Genomic DNA, 19,553 nt, shown 5'->3' on the forward strand with positions numbered 1-19,553 from the left:
CCTGGTTGCCCCCACACACGCCTGACACCATCTGACACCAAATACCTTTATCTTGGTCTCATCAGACCACAGGACATGGTTCCCGTAATCCATCTCCTTAGTCTGCTTGTCTTCAGCAAACTGTTTGTGGTCTTTCTTGTGCATCATCTTTAGAAAGGCTTCCTTGTGGGATGACAGTCATGCAGATCTATTTGATGCAGTGTGCGACGTATGGTCTGAGCCCTGACAGGCTGACCCGCAATGCTGGCAGCACTCATACGTCTATTTCCCAAAGACAACCTCTGGATATGACGCTGATCACGTGACCTCAACTTCTTTGGTGGCCCATGGCGAGGCCTGTTCTGAGGGGAACCTGTCCTGTTATACCGCTGTATGGTCTTGGCCACCGTGCTGCAGCTCAGTTTCAGGGTCTTGGCAATCTTCTTATAGCCTAGGCCATCTTTATGTAGAGCAACAATTCTTATCTTCAGATCCTCAGAGAGTTCTTTGCCATGAGGTGCCATGTTGTACTTCCAGTGACCAGTATGAGAGAGTGAGAGCGATAACACCAAATTTAACACACCTGCTCCCCATTCACACTCGAGACCTTGTAACATTAACGAGTCACATGACATCGGGGAGGGAAAATGGCTAATTGGGCCCAATTTGGAGATTTTCACTTAGGGGTGTACTGACTTTTGTTGCCAGCGGTTTAGACATTAATGGCTGTGTGTTGAGTTATTTTGAGGGGACAGGAAATTTACACTGTTATACAAGCTGTACACTCACTACTTTACATTGTAGACAAGTGTCATTTCTTCAGTGTTGTCACATGACAAGAGAGAGAAAAGATTTACACAAATGTGAGGGGTGTACTTACTTTTATCAGATACTGTCTCAGCATGCCCAGTTCATTTTTTGCCATGGAAGTTCCATAGGCTGACCATGTCTGTTGGAGGAACTACATGTCTCAGCATGTCCAGTTCATTTTTAGCTATGGACCCACCATAACCTGACTGTGTCTATATAGTAGCCGTCTGCTCTAGACAGTTCAGAATACCTTTAGATAATGCCGCAGTTTTTTTCCGATCCCTAAAAAAAGCTGCGGAAATATATGTTTTGGATAAACGTTACAAAAATACCCCAAGATGTGTAAATATTTTCTCCTAAAATTAAACAGATCCACGTTTTGTTCTATTCTGCCAGCATGACATAAGATGGCCTGTAGGGGGAGCTCCATCCCTGACCACCACCCAAGCACAGGAGAGTGGTGGCCCATAGCAGGCTCACGGCACAGGTTGGCCTCCTGTAGCCGGCATTCCTGTTCTGAGGTTTTCTCCTGCGGTCCCTCTGCTAATTGCGGAGCGCCGCTCCTCGCTTTCAGGACGCGGCATTTATCGTGAAGTCAAAGTAGGGAGCGTGGAAGGAAAGTTCTATTTCTGTGCAGCCGTCCGGGGTGGTGAGGAATGCAGGAGAGCTATTTATATCCACAAATAAAAGACTACAAAATTCCCGCAATGTGTAAAACATCTGCCTGACCCTAATTACAGTGTTTGGGCCTCTCGCTGTAAACAAGACGCAGATTCCTCGCCGATCGTACAGCCAGCCCTTCACATGGAGGAAACTGAAGAACTAACCCGACCCAAGTGCTGGACGGGGGTCACCTCAACCTCACCGATGTAAGGAACATTCTTCCCACTGATCACCAATGTAAGGAACATTCTTCTCACTGATCACCAATGTAAGGAACATTCTTCTCACTGATCACCAATGTAAGGAACATTCTTCTCACTGATCACCAATGTAAGGAACATTCTTCTCACTGATCACCAATGTAAGGAACATTCTTCCCACTGATCACCAATGTAAGGAACATTCTTCTCACCGATCACCAATGTAAGGAACATTCTTCTCACTGATCACCAATGTAAGGAACATTCTTCTCACTGATCACCAATGTAAGGAACATTCTTCTCACTGATCACCAATGTAAGGAACATTCTTCTCACTGATCACCAATGTAAGGAACATTCTTCTCACCGATCACCAATGTAAGGAACATTCTTCTCACTGATCACCAATGTAAGGAACATTCTTCTCACCGATCACCAATGTAAGGAACATTCTTCTCACTGATCACCAATGTAAGGAACATTCTTCTCACTGATCACCAATGTAAGGAACATTCTTCTCACCGATCACCAATGTAAGGGACATTCTTCTCACTGATCACCAATGTAAGGAACATTCTTCTCACTGATCACCAATGTAAGGAACATTTCTTCTCACCGATCACCAATGTAAGGAACATTCTTCTCACTGATCACCAATGTAAGGAACATTCTTCTCACTGATCACCAATGTAAGGGACATTCTTCTCACTGATCACCAATGTAAGGAACATCTTCTCACTGATCACCAATGTAAGGAACATTCTTCTCACCGATCACCAATGTAAGGAACATTCTTCTCACTGATCACCAATGTAAGGAACATTCTTCTCACCGATCACCAATGTAAGGAACATTCTTCTCACTGATCACCAATGTAAGGAACATTCTTCTCACTGATCACCAATGTAAGGAACATTCTTCTCACTGATCACCAATGTAAGGAGCATTCTTCCCACTGATCACCAATGTAAGGAACATCCTTCCCACTGATCACCAATGTAAGGAACATTCTTCCCACTGATCACCAATGTAAGGAACATTCTTCCCACTGATCACCAATGTAAGGAACATTCTTCTCACTGATCACCAATGTAAGGAACATTCTTCTCACTGATCACCAATGTAAGGAAAATTCTTCTCACTGATCACCAATGTAAGAACATTCTTCCCACTAATCACCAATGTAAGGAACATTCTTCCCACTGATCACCAATGTAAGGAACATTCTTCTCACTGATCACCAATGTAAGGAGCATTCTTCTCACTGATCACCAATGTAAGGAACATTCTTCTCACTGATCACCAATGTAAGGAACATTCTTCCCACTGATCACCAATGTAAGGAACATTCTTCTCACTGATCACCAATGTAAGGAACATTCTTCTCACTGATCACCAATGTAAGGAACATTCTTCTCACTGATCACCAATGTAAGGGACATTCTTCTCACTGATCACCAATGTAAGGAACATTCTTCTCACTGATCACCAATGTAAGGAACATTCTTCTCACTGATCACCAATGTAAGGAACATTCTTCCCACTGATCACCAATGTAAGGAACATTCTTCTCACTGATCACCAATGTAAGGAACATTCTTCTCACTGACCACCAATGTAAGGAACATTCTTCTCACTGATCACCAATGTAAGGAACATTCTTCCCACTGATCACCAATGTAAGGAACATTCTTCCCACTGATCACCAATGTAAGGAACATTCTTCTCACTGATCACCAATGTAAGGAACATTCTTCTCACTGATCACCAATGTAAGGAACAATTCTTCTCACTGATCACCAATGTAAGGAACATTCTTCCCACTGATCACCAATGTAAGGAACATTCTTCTCACTGATCACCAATGTAAGGAACATTCTTCTCACTGATCACCAATGTAAGGAACATTCTTCTCACTGATCACCAATGTAAGGAACATTCTTCTCACTGATCACCAATGTAAGGGGCATTCTTCTCACTGATCACCAATGTAAGGAACATTCTTCTCACTGATCACCAATGTAAGGATCATTCTTCTCACTGATCACCAATGTAAGGAACATTCTTCTCACTGATCACCAATGTAAGGAACATTCTTCTCACTGATCACCAATGTAAGGAACGTTCTTCCCACTGATCACCAATGTAAGGATCATTCTTCTCACTGATCACCAATGTAAGGAACATTCTTCTCACTGATCACCAATGTAAGGAACGTTCTTCCCACTGATCACCAATGTAAGGATCATTCTTCTCATTGATCACCAATGTAAGGAACGTTCTTCCCACTGATCACCAATGTAAGGAACATTCTTCTCACTGATCACCAATGTAAGGAACATTCTTCTCACTGATCACCAATGTAAGGAACGTTCTTCCCACTGATCACCAATGTAAGGAACATTCTTCTCACTGATCACCAATGTAAGGAACATTCTTCCCACTGATCACCAATGTAAGGAACATTCTTCTCACTGATCACCAATGTAAGGAACATTCTTCCCACTGATCACCAATGTAAGGAACATTCTTCTCACTGATCACCAATGTAAGGAACATTCTTCCCACTGATCACCAATGTAAGGAACATTCTTCTCACTGATCACCAATGTAAGGAACATTCTTCTCACTGATCACCGATGTAAGGAACATTCTTCCCACTGATCACCAATGTAAGGAACATTCTTCTCACTGATCACCAATGTAAGGAATATTCTTCTCACTGATCACCAATGTAAGGAACATTCTTCTCACTGATCACCAATGTAAGGAATATTCTTCTCACTGATCACCAATGTAAGGAACATTCTTCTCACTGATCACCAATGTAAGGAATATTCTTCTCACTGATCACCAATGTAAGGAACATTCTTCCCACTGATCACCAATGTAAGGAACATTCTTCTCACTGATCACCAATGTAAGGGACATTCTTCTCACTGATCACCAATGTAAGGAACATTCTTCCCACTGATCACCAATGTAAGGAATATTCTTCTCACTGATCACCAATGTAAGGAACATTCTTCTCACTGATCACCAATGTAAGGGACATTCTTCTCACTGATCACCAATGTAAGGAACATTCTTCCCACTGATCACCAATGTAAGGAACATTCTTCTCACTGATCACCAATGTAAGGAACATTCTTCTCACTGATCACCAATGTAAGGAACATTCTTCTCACTGATCACCAATGTAAGGAACATTCTTCCCACTATACTGAGATGAAATGAAGGGGGGTTTGTAGGGATTTTAGTTGTGTCTTCATCACACACATCACTATTTGTGTCTTTAGGATATAATGTTAGTTTCTGACACTTGTGTTGCATGGATGCTGAAAATTCAGTTGCCGGATATCTAATAATAAAACACAAAACCACCCAATATGTGTCTTATTCTGCATCGAGTTTAATGCTAACACCTAAGCGAGCAGTGTGTGGTTTCCGCTTAGAAGGATGAGGCTCGTCTGTGTGCTGCGGAGGAGGAGAGGTCTTGTGCCACCACAACCTGCAGAGTGAGCCGAGTCGGGTAACGTTACACAAGATCCTCTGATAAGGAATAAGTCAGCACAATCCACCCCCACCCTGACCTTTATTTATGACACCGCGGCTCGGCTGCCATCGTCTCCTGACAGAGGCCTCACCTACAAATACGGAGGCCGTGTGGCCAGTACTGGGGGGCTTCTTACCAGAAGGGTCTTGGCCAGGATGTTCTCTATCAGTTTGAAGTCGTTCCGGAGCTGCTTGTTCTTGGAGCTCGTCCCCTCCATCTCCTCGTCGGCGTGGAATCGGAAAAACTGCGATTCGTCTTTGAATTCGCTCTTCTCCAGGACTGAGGGAGACAAGATGGCGGAGAGTTAATACAGAGGATGGCATGACCTTGCCGCGGTTTATAGACGACGAGCTACGTGTGCAAAACATATAAGGCCTGTGTTACTGAGCCCATTCTATGGCAATGCAAAGCCTGATTGAAGGAGGTCAACGGGAGGGTTAGGGGTTGGGGTAGGGATAGTGTTGGGGGTTAGGGGTTGGGGTAGGGATAGTGTTGGGGGTTAGGGGTTGGGGTAGGGATAGTGTTGGGGGTTAGGGGTTGGGTAAGGGATAGTGTTGGGGGTTAGGGGTTGGGGTAGGGATAGTGTTGGGGGTTAGGGGCTGGGTTAGGGATAGTGTTGGGGGTTAGGGATAGTGTTGGGGGTTTGGGTAGGGATCGTGTTGGGGGTTAGGGGTAGGGATCGTGTTGGGGGTTAGGGGTAGGGATAGTGTTGGGGGTTAGGGTAGGGATTGTGTTGGGGGTTAGGGGTTGGGTTAGGGATAGTGTTGGGGGTTAGGTTAGGGATAGTGTTGGGGGTTAGGGGTTGGGTTAGGGATAGTGTTGGGGGTTAGGGGTTGGGTTAGGGATAGTGTTGGGGGTAAGGGGTTGGGGTTAGGGGCTGGGTTAGGGATAGTGTTAGGGGTTGGGGTAGGGATAGTGTTGGGGGTTAAGGGTTGGGTTAGGGATAGTGTTGGGGGTTAGGGGTTGGGGTAGGGATAGTGTTGGGGTTAGGGTAGGGATAGTGTTGGGGGTTAGGGGTTGGTTAGGTATAGTGTTGGGGGTTTGGGTAGGGATCGTGTTGGGGGTTAGGGGTTGGGATAGGGATAGTGTTGGGGGTAGGTTAGGGATAGTGTTGGGGGTTAGGGTTGGGTTAGGGATAGTGTTGGGGGTTAGGGGTTGGGTTAGGGATAATGTTGGGGGTTAGGGTTGGGGTAGGGATAGTGTTGGGGGTTAGGGATAGTGTTGGGGGTTGGGTTAGGATAGTGTTGGGGTTAGGTTAGGGATAGTGTTGGGGTTAGGTTAGGGATAGTGTTGGGGTTAGGGTTGGGGTAGGATAGTGTTGGGGTTAGGGGTTGGGGTAGGGATAGTGTTGGGGGTTAGGGGTTGGGGTAGGGATAGTGTTGGGGGTTAAGGGTTGGGTTAGAGATAGTGTTGGGGGTTAGGGGTTGGGGTAGGATAGTGTTGGGTTAGGGTTGGATAGTGTTGGGGGTCAGGGGTTGGGTTAGGGATAGTGTTTGGGGTTAGGGGTTGGGTTAGGGATAGTGTTGGGGGTTAGGGGTTGGGGTAATAGTTTAGGATAGTGTGGTTAGGGGTTGGGGATAGTGTTGGGGGTTAAGGGTTGGGTTAGGGATAGTGTTGGGGGTTAGGGGTTGGGTTAGGGATAGTGTTGGGGGTCAGGGGTTGGGTTAGGGATAGTGTTTGGGGTTAGGGGTTGGGATAGTGTTGGGGATAGTGTTGGGGGTTAGGGGTTGGGTTAGGGATAGTGTTGGGGGTTAGGGGGTTGGGTTAGGGATAGTGTTGGGGTTAGGGGGTTGGGTTAGGGATAGTTGTTTCAGGTTAGGGGTCAGGTTTCCCTTTGAAGAACAAGGTTAGGACTCAGGGATTGGAATAGGGACCTCCTCCAAAGGTCAGCAGGCGGGCCCCCAGAGGTCAAGGATCAAGAGGCCTGGCAGACCCAACCCCACCAAAGTGTTCTGCCTACCTCAACTAAGCCGGGGAATGAAAAAGTTGGGGAAAGCTGCATCTGAATGATCTCAGAAAAGTCCCAGACTGATTTCAACCTGACGCCATCACTGCAAGCCCAAGCCCTGTGTACACAAGCCCATACAGTGTGCATGTATTATATATACATAAACTGTATTGTCAAAAGTATTGGGACACCCTTGCACGCACATGAACTTTAATGCCATGCCAGTCTTAGTCCGGAGGGTTCACTATGGAGTTGGCCCCGCCCTTTGCAGCTATAACAGCTTCACCTCTTCTGGGAAGGCCTCCAAAGACATGCAGGGAGGTTAATTGTCTCCAAAATTAGCCCTAATATATGAATGGGGACTTTGGATTGTGGGCTGCTTGAGGGTAGGGACTGATGTGAGTGTGCAATGTACAGGGATAGGGACAATTGTAGACACTCACTCAGGTTGAACTGGATGGACTGGTGTCTTTATTTAACCTTACTAACTATGTAAGGCCGTCCACAAGGTTTGGGAGATGTGTCTATGGGAATGTTTGACCGTTCTTCCAGAAGAGCATTTGTGAGGTCAGGCACTGATGTTGGGTGAGAAGGCCTGGCTCGCAGTCTCGGCTCTAATTCATCCCAAAGGTTTTCTATCAGGTTGAAGTCAGGACTCTGTGCAGGCCAGTCAAGTTCCTCCACCGCAAACTCGCTCATCCATGTCTTTATGGACCTTGCTTTGTGCACTGGTGGGCAGTCATGTTGGAACAGGAAGGGGCCGTCCCCCAAACTGTTCCCACAAAGTTGGGAACATGAAATTGTCCAAAATGTCTTGGTATGAAGAGTTCCCTTCACTGGAATTAAGGGGGCGAAGCCCAACCCCTAACAAACAACCCCCCCACCAAAATGATTTGGACCAGTACACAAAGTTTGGCATGGCGATGGAGGACCTTGTGCCAGCGCTGCTGCTGCCTGTGTGAATGGCGGCCTTCCGCCACTCTTTTGGGAAAGAACCAGTTAATCCAGCGGCCCCTATGGGGGTAGCACTACAATCACATATATAGGCAAAGTTTCGGGGGGGCCTTTGCAGGGACTCTTCATCAGGTATCAGTCATCACACGTCTGATGGAGGGTCCCTGTAAGATCCCCCAAGACTTCTCCTATCTCTATGATCCTGTAATAAAAGGAGCTTTTGGCTTTGTAGGAAGCTTGTCGGTGATCTGGTGACCAATCCCCATCCACGTGGTAATGACAAAACTGTCCCGCGTCCGGAGCGGAGGAGGGGGATGTGAATCCAATGCAATAGGTGGCGAGGACGAGGCTACAAGCGTCTCTCCGTCTTCCAGACAATTACAGGCTGCAGCACTCGTCGGGGGTGGGGGTTGGGCACCACTCAAGAGTTCCCCCAACCACAAAACTCCGCTATAAAAAGATCCAGACATGAAGCAGCAAAAACACCGACTTATCCGCGGCGATTGGCCGCCATGTCTGCCAGCAATCAACACGGCAGGAGATATGAAAATTAAATACTTTCCGCGCTTAGGTGTAGGTTAGGCTGCAGCCGCCCCCTTAAGGGCTTCCAGAGCCTGGGGCCCTTTATGGCTTCTAGCACTGGGGCCCCCCGAGGGTTCCCTGAAGAAGCTCTCATCAAAGTTCATCAAGAAACACACAAGGGAGGAGTTCCTCCTAAATACTCCTCACAGACAGAAGCACGATGAAGAAATAAACAAATAACTATATAGAAAATCAGATTGAAAAACTTGGGTCAGGTTCCAGTAATCCCCTCCTCCATGACTCTGGTGGAATACCCTCATATATATATATACATACACACACATACATACACATACACATACATACATATATATATATATATATATATATATATATATATATAGGAGAGGGACACTCATAGTATAAATCCGGATGGGCTATTTATTTAAAATATTTTATATTACAAAAATTTGTATATTTAAAATCAGGTTCGTCAGGTAGAAAGTTAGCAACACGGACCACGTCCCAGTCCAGGCGATACAGGCCGTCATGCATTCCACAGACCGGAAAGGATGTGTACCGAGCTCCTCCTTACGCGTTTCGTCATAGGACGTCGCCTGAGACCGCCTCAGGCGACGTCCCACGATGAAACGCGTAAGGCGGAGCTTGCTACGCACACACGTCATTTCCAGGCTGGACTGGGACACGATACATGCTGCTATCTTTCTACCTGACAAACCGGATGCAACCCCCAGTAGTTCTGCCACTTGTGCCAGGAGTTTTTTTTTATAATTTTTTACCTTTTTTTATAGAATTTTTTTAATGTTATTACATGTTTTTTTAGGAGGGGCTTTGGTGAAGTATCAGGGGTCTAAACCCCTCTTGCCACTTTTGAGGACAGATTCATCAGTCCCTTTCCCCTGTAGCCTCAGCTGCACAGGCTGAATGAACAGGAATAGCTCTGTACAGAGGCTCCCCCGTTCATTCATAAACTGAAGCATAGCAAACAGTTTACTATGCCCCGGCTATGAATAAATAATAATAAAAAAAATATATCTAAAAAAAAACAAAGTCATTGATTGGTACGGATTACTGACTCTATTGATCAAGACAAGGAAGGGGCCAGTAAATGGCACATTTACTGGCTCCTTCGCCGCTCTCCATACCTGACAGTATCCCCGCAGCAGCTGGCATGAGGGGGATACATGGCAGCGCTGCAAGCGGGGGAGGGGGCACCAGGGAAGCACACAGGGGTCCGGGGCAGCAGGACAGGGAGGGGATGGGAGCGGCATGTAGAGAAACCGACGCCCTCCATTTCTCTCCTGCAGCCGCTGAATGTCTGCAGGAGGGAGAGGAGAAGAAGCAGGCATTCAGAGTCTGCATGGAGGGATTGGTTTCTTTACATGCCCCCCGCCCCCCCCCCCCCCATCCAGGCAACCCTGGAGCATGTGGCTGGGTTGCATTGCGACCCCTGTGACCTCTGTACCTACGCCCCATGCCTCCAGCTGCTGCAGAACTACAATTCCCATGAGGCATTGCAAGGCTGACAGTTACAAGCATGACTCCCACAGGCAGAGGCATGATGGGACTTGTAGTTCTGCAACAGCTGGAGGGTCGCAGGTTGAGTGCCCATTAATAATAGAACAGAAGTGAAAGTGATCATTGCGGCGGAATCATTTTTACCTGTGTGTGTGTCAGGCCCCCTGCACACGGGGGGGTCTAACCGCTGCGTTTTAGTGCACCCAGTAGGTAACAAGCGCCCAGCCTCACATATGCGTTCAGGGATGAAAATGCAGGTCTTCAGTGCTCCATAGGAACGCACAGCACTCTAAACACGACCACTGTATCACCCAGCCACCGCCTGCCATAGACTTTGACAAGCTGCAGACAGCAAGGCTGGACTTGTCCCTCCCTGGTGCACTAAAATGCCAGGATTCACGCACAGCATTTACACCCCCCCCCCCCCCCAGCGTGCAAGAGGCCTCAACGCCAAAAAAACGGCAGCTACAAAAGATACAAATGCTCATTCAAGGTGCCCCCTCCCCCTCCATAGAAGAACAGCTCGATAATATAGTCACCTTCCCCCGACTCATCATCCTCCGACCGGCGGGAGCCCCGGGAATGCCGAGCGGCCCAAATCCCACAGGAAGATGCAGCAGAGCAGTTCAGGATCGTCTTCTCATGAGATTTGGGATACTCAGCATTCCCCGGGATCTGTCCGGAAGCAGAACGACGTCTTCCTCGCCTAAGGGCTTCCCGGAGGAAGTTGAGGAAAGGTAAGCAGGCTGATAGGAGGAGAGAGCAGAGTGACAGAGAGATGAGCTCATCAGTCTGCTGGTTCTCCATTCACTGTCCAGTCACTGGCGAGGGGGCGGGACAAGGCCTAAGTGTTATTGAACTGCAGGAGGAAGTTGAGGAAAGGGAAGAATATTATGTAATGCAGCATTTTGGGTAGCGGGGGGGGGGGGGAATGTAATCCTTTATTTGACTTGTTTCAGACTCTTGCAGTCTGCTGAACAGCAGAGCTCAGACTGAAAGGGAGAAACCCATACAGTGCCTTGAAAAAGTATTCATATCCCTTGAAATTCCTCACATTTTTTCATGTTACCAACCAAAAACATAAATGTATTTTATTGGGATTTTATGTGATGGACCAACACAAAGTGTCACATAATTGTGAAGTGGAAGGAAAATGATAAATGATACAAATAAATATGTGAAAAGTGTGGGGGGAGGGGCATTTGTATGGCGCCCCCCGGAGTCAATACTTTGTAGAACCCCCTTTCTCTACAAGTCTTTTTGGGGGTGTCTCTACCAGCTTTGCCCATCTAGAGAGGACATTTCTGCCCATTCTTCTTCTTTGTAAAATATCTCAAGCTCTGTCAGATTGGATGGAGAGCGTCTGTGATCAGCAATTTTCAAGTCTGGCCACAGATTCTCAATGGGATTTAGGTCTGGACTGTGACTGGGCCATTCTAACACATGAATATGCTTTGATGTAAACCATTCCATTGTAGCTCTGGCTGGATGTTTCGGGTCGTTGTCCTGCTGGAAGGGGAACCTCCGCCCCGGTCTCAAGTCTTTTGCCGACTCTAACAGGTTTTCTTCTAAGATTGTCCTGTATTTGTCTCCATCCATCTTCCCATCAACTCTGACCAGCTTCCCTGTCCCTGCTGAAGAAAACCATCCCCACCACATGATGCTGCCACCACCATGTCTCACGGTGGGGATGGTGTGTTCGGGGGATGGGCGGTGTTAGTTTTCCCCACACATAGCGTTTTGCTTTTAGGCCATAAAGTTGAATTTTGGTCTCCTCTGACCAGATCACCTTCTTCCACATGTTTGCTGCCCCCTCCCCCACATGGCTTCTCACAAACTACAAACAGGACTTCTTATGACTTTCTTTCTCCAATGTCTTTCTTCTTGTCACTCTTCCATAAAGGGCAGATTTGTGGAGAGACGACTAATAGTTGTCCTGTGGACAGATTCTCCCCCCTGAGCTGTGGATCTCTGCAGCTCCTCCAGAGTTACCATGGACCTCTTGGCTCTTCTCTGATGAATGCTCTCCTTGCCCGGCCCGGTCAGTTTAGGTCAGCCATTCTCAACCAGGGTTCCGTGGAACTCTAGGGTTTCTTCAGAGGTCACCAAGGGTTCCTTGAGCAGTGACCAACTGACCCATCATGTGATGGTGACTGCCTAGTTCCAGGTTCAACACCACTTGGCAGAGCCAGAACCACGTCTGTAAAGGAAGTATTCTTCTCGCTGTACCACCGCCAACGCAAAGGCCGATTTCCCAAAGACCACCAATGGACTGTTTTTAGCAGGGTTCCCTGAGACCTGAAAATAATCCCAAGGGTTCCTTTGGGGTAAAAAGGTTGAGAAAGCCTGTTTTAGGTGGACGGCCGTGTCTTGGTAGGTTTGCAGTTGTGCCCATACTCTTTTCCATTTTCCGATGATGGATTGAACAGAGCTCCGTGAGATGTTCAAAAGCTTGGGAGATTTTTTTTTTTTATAACCCAACCCTGCTTTATACTTCTCCACAACTTTATCCCTGACCTGTCTGGTGTGTTCCTTGGCCTTCATGATGCTGTTTCTTCACTAAGGTTCTCTAACAAACCTCTGAGGGCTTCACAGAACAGCTGCATTTATACAGAGATTAAATGACACACAGGTGGGACTCTATTTACTAATCAGATGACTTCTGGAGGCAATTGGTTCCTCTAAATTTTAGTTAGGGGTATCAGAGTAAAGGGGGACGAATACAAATGCCCCCCCCCCCCACACTTTTCGCATATTTATTTGTATCATTTATCATTTTTTTCCACTTCACAATTATGTGACACTTTGTGTTGGTCCATCACATAAAATCCCAATAAAATACATTTATGTTTTTGGTTGTAACATGACAAAATGTGGAAATTGTCAAGGGGTATGAATACTTTTTTCAAGGCACTGTAGAAAAAGAGGCAATCGGTTGTGCTGCAGTGCTAACGGGATAAGCTGATAGTAGAGCAGAGTGACAGATGAGCTCATCAGTCTGCTGCTTCTCCTTTCACTGTCCAGTCACAAGCTGAGGAGGGGGGGGAGGGGTGGAGGGGCAAGACCTGAAAGTGTTACTGACAGCAGAGAAAAATCAGGTCTCCTCCCCTGCCAGGGCTGTGCCAAGGGGCAGAGCTGGGGCAAATCTCAGGACTGGATCCTTTTGGCAGATGAGCTCATCAGTCTGCTGCTTCTCCTTTCACTGTCCAGTCACAAGCTGGGGAAGGGGGAGGGGCAAGACCTGAAAGTGTTACTGGCAGCAGAGAAAAATCAGGTCTCCTCCCCTGCCAGGGCTGTGCCAAGGGGCAGAGCTGGGGCAAATCTCAGGACTGGATCCTTTTGGCAGATGAGCTCATCAGTCTGCTGCTTCTCCTTTCACTGTCCAGTCACAAGCTGGGGAAGGGGGAGGGGCAAGACCTGAAAGTGTTACTGACAGCAGAGAAAAATCAGGTCTCCTCCCCTGCCAGGGCTGTGCCAAGGGTCAGAGCTGGGGCAAATCTCAGGACTGGATCCTTTTGGCAGATGAGCTCATCAGTCTGCTGCTTCTCCTTTCACTGTCCAGTCACAAGCTGGGGAAGGGGGAGGGGCAAGACCTGAAAGTGTTACTGACAGCAGAGAAAAATCAGGTCTCCTCCCCTGCCAGGGCTGTGCCAAGGGGCAGAGCTGGGGCAAATCTCAGGACTGGATCCTTTTGGCAGGTGACAGCTCTCTTATATGGATCTCATCTGTTTATTTAGCGGTCGGCCTGGAGTTCACCTTTAGCGCCCTCTAGCTGCGGTCTGGGAGCACCAGCATTTATCGGGCCTAGAAGCCAGGTCCTTCAGCTTACCATGATGCATGAATCCGTTGTTACAGAGCCCAACGCCAAGAGCGACGGCCTCCTCTCTCGTCTGACAGTCGCCCTAAAAAAGAAAAAAAAAGAAAAAAAAAAAAAAGACACCCCCATTACTTTTTATCTGCTGAAGAATGCTTGGAATTACCCAGAATTCCCCCCCCCCGCTGAACAATTACCCGCTACCTCCCTCCCTCCCGCTGCGTTCATTCATGCTTTGTATAAATAGCGCCGCGCTTCTCCTGGCCGCAGAAAACAGGAAGTTTTATTGACGGCTGATGGCAGCTAAATGGGGAGCGGATTGTTTTTTAACGGCTAATGAGGGACATTGTTGGGAGCCGAGCGCCGCCGGCAGCCAAAAAAAAAAAACGCACTCGATTGAAACGTCATCGGCCCCTACGGATCCTTAACGTCGCGGCGGGAGGAAATCATCTCAGCTTTTATTTTCCTGAGATTGTTTCCATCTCTGAATGCGCCGCCGGCTCGGATCCCTTCGGAAAAAAGGCAGAGGCGGAAAAAAAAAAGTGGAGAAAACTTTCCAATTCTTGCAGATTGTCTGAGACTTCCAGAGAGACGACGGCGGCGACGGGGGTCAGGGAGATGTCAGCCATCGGGGGTGGGGGTGATGTCACTCAGCTGCACGCGTCTGCGGCCAAAGCGTATGAACTCGATGGTGCCGAGAGATCAAATCAAAGGCCGTGTTTATCTGGAAGTGTCACGAGGCTGCGCTGCGTCAGCAACGCGCGCAGAGGCGAGAACGTTTCCAAAAATTGCCCGATCGCCCGCGATCGCGTCTGCCAACATCAAAACCAAATTAATGAGCAAAAAACTGAAAATAAAAAATTCCCACCCCCGCCGGCTCATATCTGCTCCGTAATCAGCAGCAGCATTTGTTCCGTAATTCCGAGGCGGGAAGTTCGCGGGAAGCTGATAAAACGTCTCAGACAATATTTTCTGCTGGTGTTTGATGGGCGGATCGACCATCATGTGACCACTGTGATTGGCCAAAGAAATAAATAAATAAAGCGGCACCGTTCAGATCTCCCGGTGATCATGGGGGTCATGGATAACTCATCTCCTTACCTGTGATATCAGCCAGTCCACCAGTTTACTGCCCGGGATGACGGACTTGTAGGTCTTCAGGTGATAATCACGATCTCTGGAAAGAGAGGAAACGATACATTAGATAACATCAGAAGACCAACATTTACATCAACCAACAAACTCTTCATCCTCCATCACAGTACAGAACAGCCCATACTCTACAGTTCTCATTGTTGGGGGTCACTATAATCTAAGGCTGCAACTAACCATTATTTTCATAAACAATTCGTTGGCTGATTATTGTTTCGATTAATCGGTTAATAACCTTAGAAAAAAGTGTGGTGTATAATTTAGTTAAATATGTAAAGTTTAAAAAAAAGGCAATTTATTCTTAAATATCTCTATTCCGTGGTAAATATAAATAACCGACTATATGGTTAGGGAGCAAAATATCTAATCTACTCTGAGAATAACAGACAGAAGAGATATACTGTATATTAGAGGGGATATATACTGTATATACTGTTAGAGGAGATATACTGTATAAACGATTGAAGATATACTCTACTGTATATACTATTAGATTATATATACTGTATATACCATTAGAGGATATATACTATATATATACCATTATAGCAGAGATATACTGTATATACTATTAGAAGATATATACTGTATATACTATAAGATATACACTGTATATACTATTAGATATACACTGTATATACTATTAGATATACACTGTATATACTATTAGATATACACTGTATATACTATTAGAGGAGAGATATACTGCATATACTATTAGAGGAGAGATATACTGCATATACTATTAGAGGAGATATACTGTATAACTATTATAAGAGATATAATGTATATATTATTAGAGGAGAGATATACTGTATGTACCATTAGAGGAGAGATATAGTGTATATACTATTAGAGGATATATACTGTATATACCATTATAGCAGAGATATACTTTATATACTATTAGAAGATATATACTGAATATACTATTAGAAGATATATACTGTATATACTATTAGAAGATATATACTGTATATACTATTAGAGGAGAGATATACTGTATATACTATTATAGGGGATATATACTGCATATACTATTAGAGGAGATATACTGTATAACTATTATAAGAGATATTCTGCATATATTATTAGAGGAGAGATATAGTGTATAGACTATTAGAGGATATATAGTGTATATACTATTAGAGGATATATACTGCATATACTATTAGAGGAGAGATATACTATTAAATGGTCAATCTGGTAAATATCATCAGACTCATTAACTTTAACCCCATTTTGTTGCTGGTCGATTAATCGATTATGAAAATAGTAATCGATTAATTTCATAATTGATTCGTTGTCGATTAATCTAGGGCTGCAACTAACGATTATTTTCATAATTGATTAGTTGGCCGATTATTAATCGATTAATCGGTTAATAACCTTAAAAAAAATAAAAAATAAGGCAATTTAATCTTAAATATCTCTATATGCAGTGATAAATATAAATAACCAACTATATGGTTAGGGAGCAAAATATCTAATTCACTCTGAAAATAACAGACAGAAGAGATGTACTGTATATACTATTAGAGGAGATATGCTCTATATACTATTAGAAGAGAGATATACTGTATATACCGGTACTATTAGAAGAGATATACTGTATATACTATTTGAGGAATGATATACTTTATATACTATTAGAGGAGAGATATACTATTAAAGGGTCAATCTAGTAAATATCATCAGACTCGTTAACTTTAACCCCATTTTGTTACTGGCCGATTAATCGATTATGAAAATAGTAATCGATTAATTTCATAATCGATTAGTTGCCAATTAATCGATTCGTTGTTTCAGCCCTAGATTAATCGATTAGTTGTTTCAGCCCTACTATAAACCCGCCCCCCGCCGAGAACTCTTCTGGCCTATGGGCACTACATGCTGAGCCAGAGAAAGCTGCTATATGTACAGATAACTGCAATTCCACCACTGTAAACAGATATACCATAAAATGACGGTTGTTACCAAAACTATTCAGAGAGATCTCAGTGGAAGGGTACAACAGCAAATGTGGCCGACCTAGGGAATGCCCCTACAAGCCAGTAATAATGCATATCCTACAGTGGTGGTCAGAATTCCACCTTTCTAGACAGTTAAAAAGACCATTGGTGTCATAGCGCTGGTTCTGCCAGCTGGTGTTGGTCCTGGAACTGTGCAGGAACCATCCTATTGAAGGTCAATCAACCACAGCTCCAGGAAGCCCGAGAAACCGAGTCTGGAGGAACCCATTCGAATAAGAATGTCTATTATATGGAGAGCTCTCTGCTGCATCTACTCCCCTTTATTGACTCCAAACTCTTTATGGAGCGGTCCTAGAACTATGGTGGCACCATCAGATTGGAGGTCAATCAGCCACAGCTTCAGGAAGCCCTAGAAACCTCTGGAGGAACCCTTAAGAATGAGAATGTCTATTATATGGAGATCCCTGTTCTGCATTCACTCCCTTTTATTCACTCTAAACTCTTTATGGAGTCATTCTGGAACTATTGGGGAACCATCAGTTCCATCAGTCTTAAACTTGGAGACCTGCTGCGGATATGGGTATGGCACGGCGTGAGATTTACACCCTCTCCGTCTGCATTTTCAGAGCTCATGGAACTTCTAGGAAGCTCTGGAGGAACCCATCAGAATGAGAATGTCTATTATATGGGGAGCTCTCTCCTGCATCTACTCCCCTTTCTACATTCTAAACTCTTTATGGAGCGGTCCTGGAACTATGGTGGAACCATCAGAATGGAGGTCAATCAGTCACAGCTCAAGAAACTTCTAGTAACCTCTGGAGGAACCTTTCAGAAGGATAATGTCTATTATACGGAAAACTCTCTCCTGCATCTACTACCCTTTATCCACTCCAAACTCTTTATGAAGTGGCCCTGGAACTATGCAGGCACCATCATATTGGAGGTCAATCAGACAGCTCAAGGAACTTCTAGGAAGCTCTGGAGAAACCCTTCAGAATGGGAATGTCTATTATATGGAGAGCTCTCTCCTGCATCTACTCCCATTCATACATTCTAAACTCTTTATGAAGCAGTCCTGGGACTATGGTGGAACCATCAGATTTATGGAGTGGACTTCTAGAAGGATTTCTCAACTGATGGTCAGGCTGGACTTGTACTTGATGGTTTAGTATTCCCTAGGAAGGGCCACCACTGAGGAGTTCTCATCCTCCCATCTGAGCGCACACATCCTTCATCTGGCATGTCTGTAGGTAACATGAAAGGGTTAAGTCTAGCTATCTTCATCTAGTAGTAAGATGCTATTTCTGTACCAGCGTCAGGAGGATCTGTTAATGGAAGATTCTTAATAATTACTCTGATTTCAGAGGTGAGAAAATTCTCAGTGTAATTATCTCTCAGTAATAGAACACTGTCCATCGCTTCCCTGAAGAGAGGCCACAGTTGCCATTAACCCCTTTCATCGCCAGCTCAAAACAAGAGGAATTCTATCACAAAAGGACCAAAAATGGCAGATTCCATTGTGGTGACACCAAAAGATCAACCTACCACTTTTCTTCCAAAAGTGTATCACCCCAAAAACACCAACTACCTCGGGGCGAATCAAGATTTCCTTTCCAATAACTCCCAACAAGAAGGGAGAAGGAAAAAAAATGATAACCCTTTATGGAGCTGCCAGGGGAAAGAGTGAAGGAGAATACAATAGAGCCGTCTTTATCAACATTTTCAGAGAGAAACCCTTAAAATAATTTTCAGGTCTCGGGGAACCCCTGTTTAAACCAATTCATTGGTGATCAGTGAGAAGAATGTTCCTTACATTGGTGATCGGTGGGAAGAATGTTCCTTACATTGGTGATCAGTGAGAAGAATGTTCCTTACATTGGTGATCAGTGAGAAGAATGTTCCTTACATTGGTGATCAGTGGGAAGAATGTTCCTTACATTGGTGATCAGTGAGAAGAATGTCCCTTACATTGGTGATCAGTGAGAAGAATGTTCCTTACATTGGTGATCAGTGGGAAGAATGTTCCTTACATTGGTGATCAGTGAGAAGAATGTTCCTTACATTGGTGATCAGTGAGAAGAATGTTCCTTACATTGGTGATCAGTGGGAAGAATGTTCCTTACATTGGTGATCAGTGGGAAGAATGTTCCTTACATTGGTGATCAGTGAGAAGAATGTTCCTTACATTGGTGATCAGTGGGAAGAATGTTCCTTACATTGGTGATCAGTGAGAAGAATGTTCCTTACATTGGTGATCAGTGAGAAGAATGTTCCTTACATTGGTGATCAGTGAGAAGAATGTTCCTTACATTGGTGATCAGTGAGAAGAATGTTCCTTACATTGGTGATCGGTGAGAAGAATGTTCCTTACATTGGTGAATAGTGAGAAGAATGTTCCTTACATTGGTGATCAGTGGGAAGAATGTTCCTTACATTGGTGATC

General features: G+C 45.2%; 1 protein-coding gene across 1 annotated transcript in view; it reads right to left on the minus strand.

The window, feature by feature from the left end:
- PREX1 (phosphatidylinositol-3,4,5-trisphosphate dependent Rac exchange factor 1) overlaps positions 1-19,553 on the minus strand; it is a gene marked incomplete at its 5' end in the record, with an annotated part of 115,040 nt that overhangs the window by 66,728 nt on the left and 28,759 nt on the right. The window contains 3 exon segments of the mRNA XM_077460609.1: positions 5,345-5,487; positions 14,001-14,073; positions 15,087-15,162. Coding sequence (XP_077316735.1) covers positions 5,345-5,487; positions 14,001-14,073; positions 15,087-15,162 — 292 coding nt within the window.

Source organism: Lithobates pipiens, unplaced genomic scaffold (assembly GCF_037356315.1).
Source record: "Lithobates pipiens isolate NorthernLeopardFrog02 unplaced genomic scaffold, aLitPip1_a1.2 Scaffold_28, whole genome shotgun sequence".
NCBI lineage: Eukaryota > Metazoa > Chordata > Amphibia > Anura > Ranidae > Lithobates > Lithobates pipiens.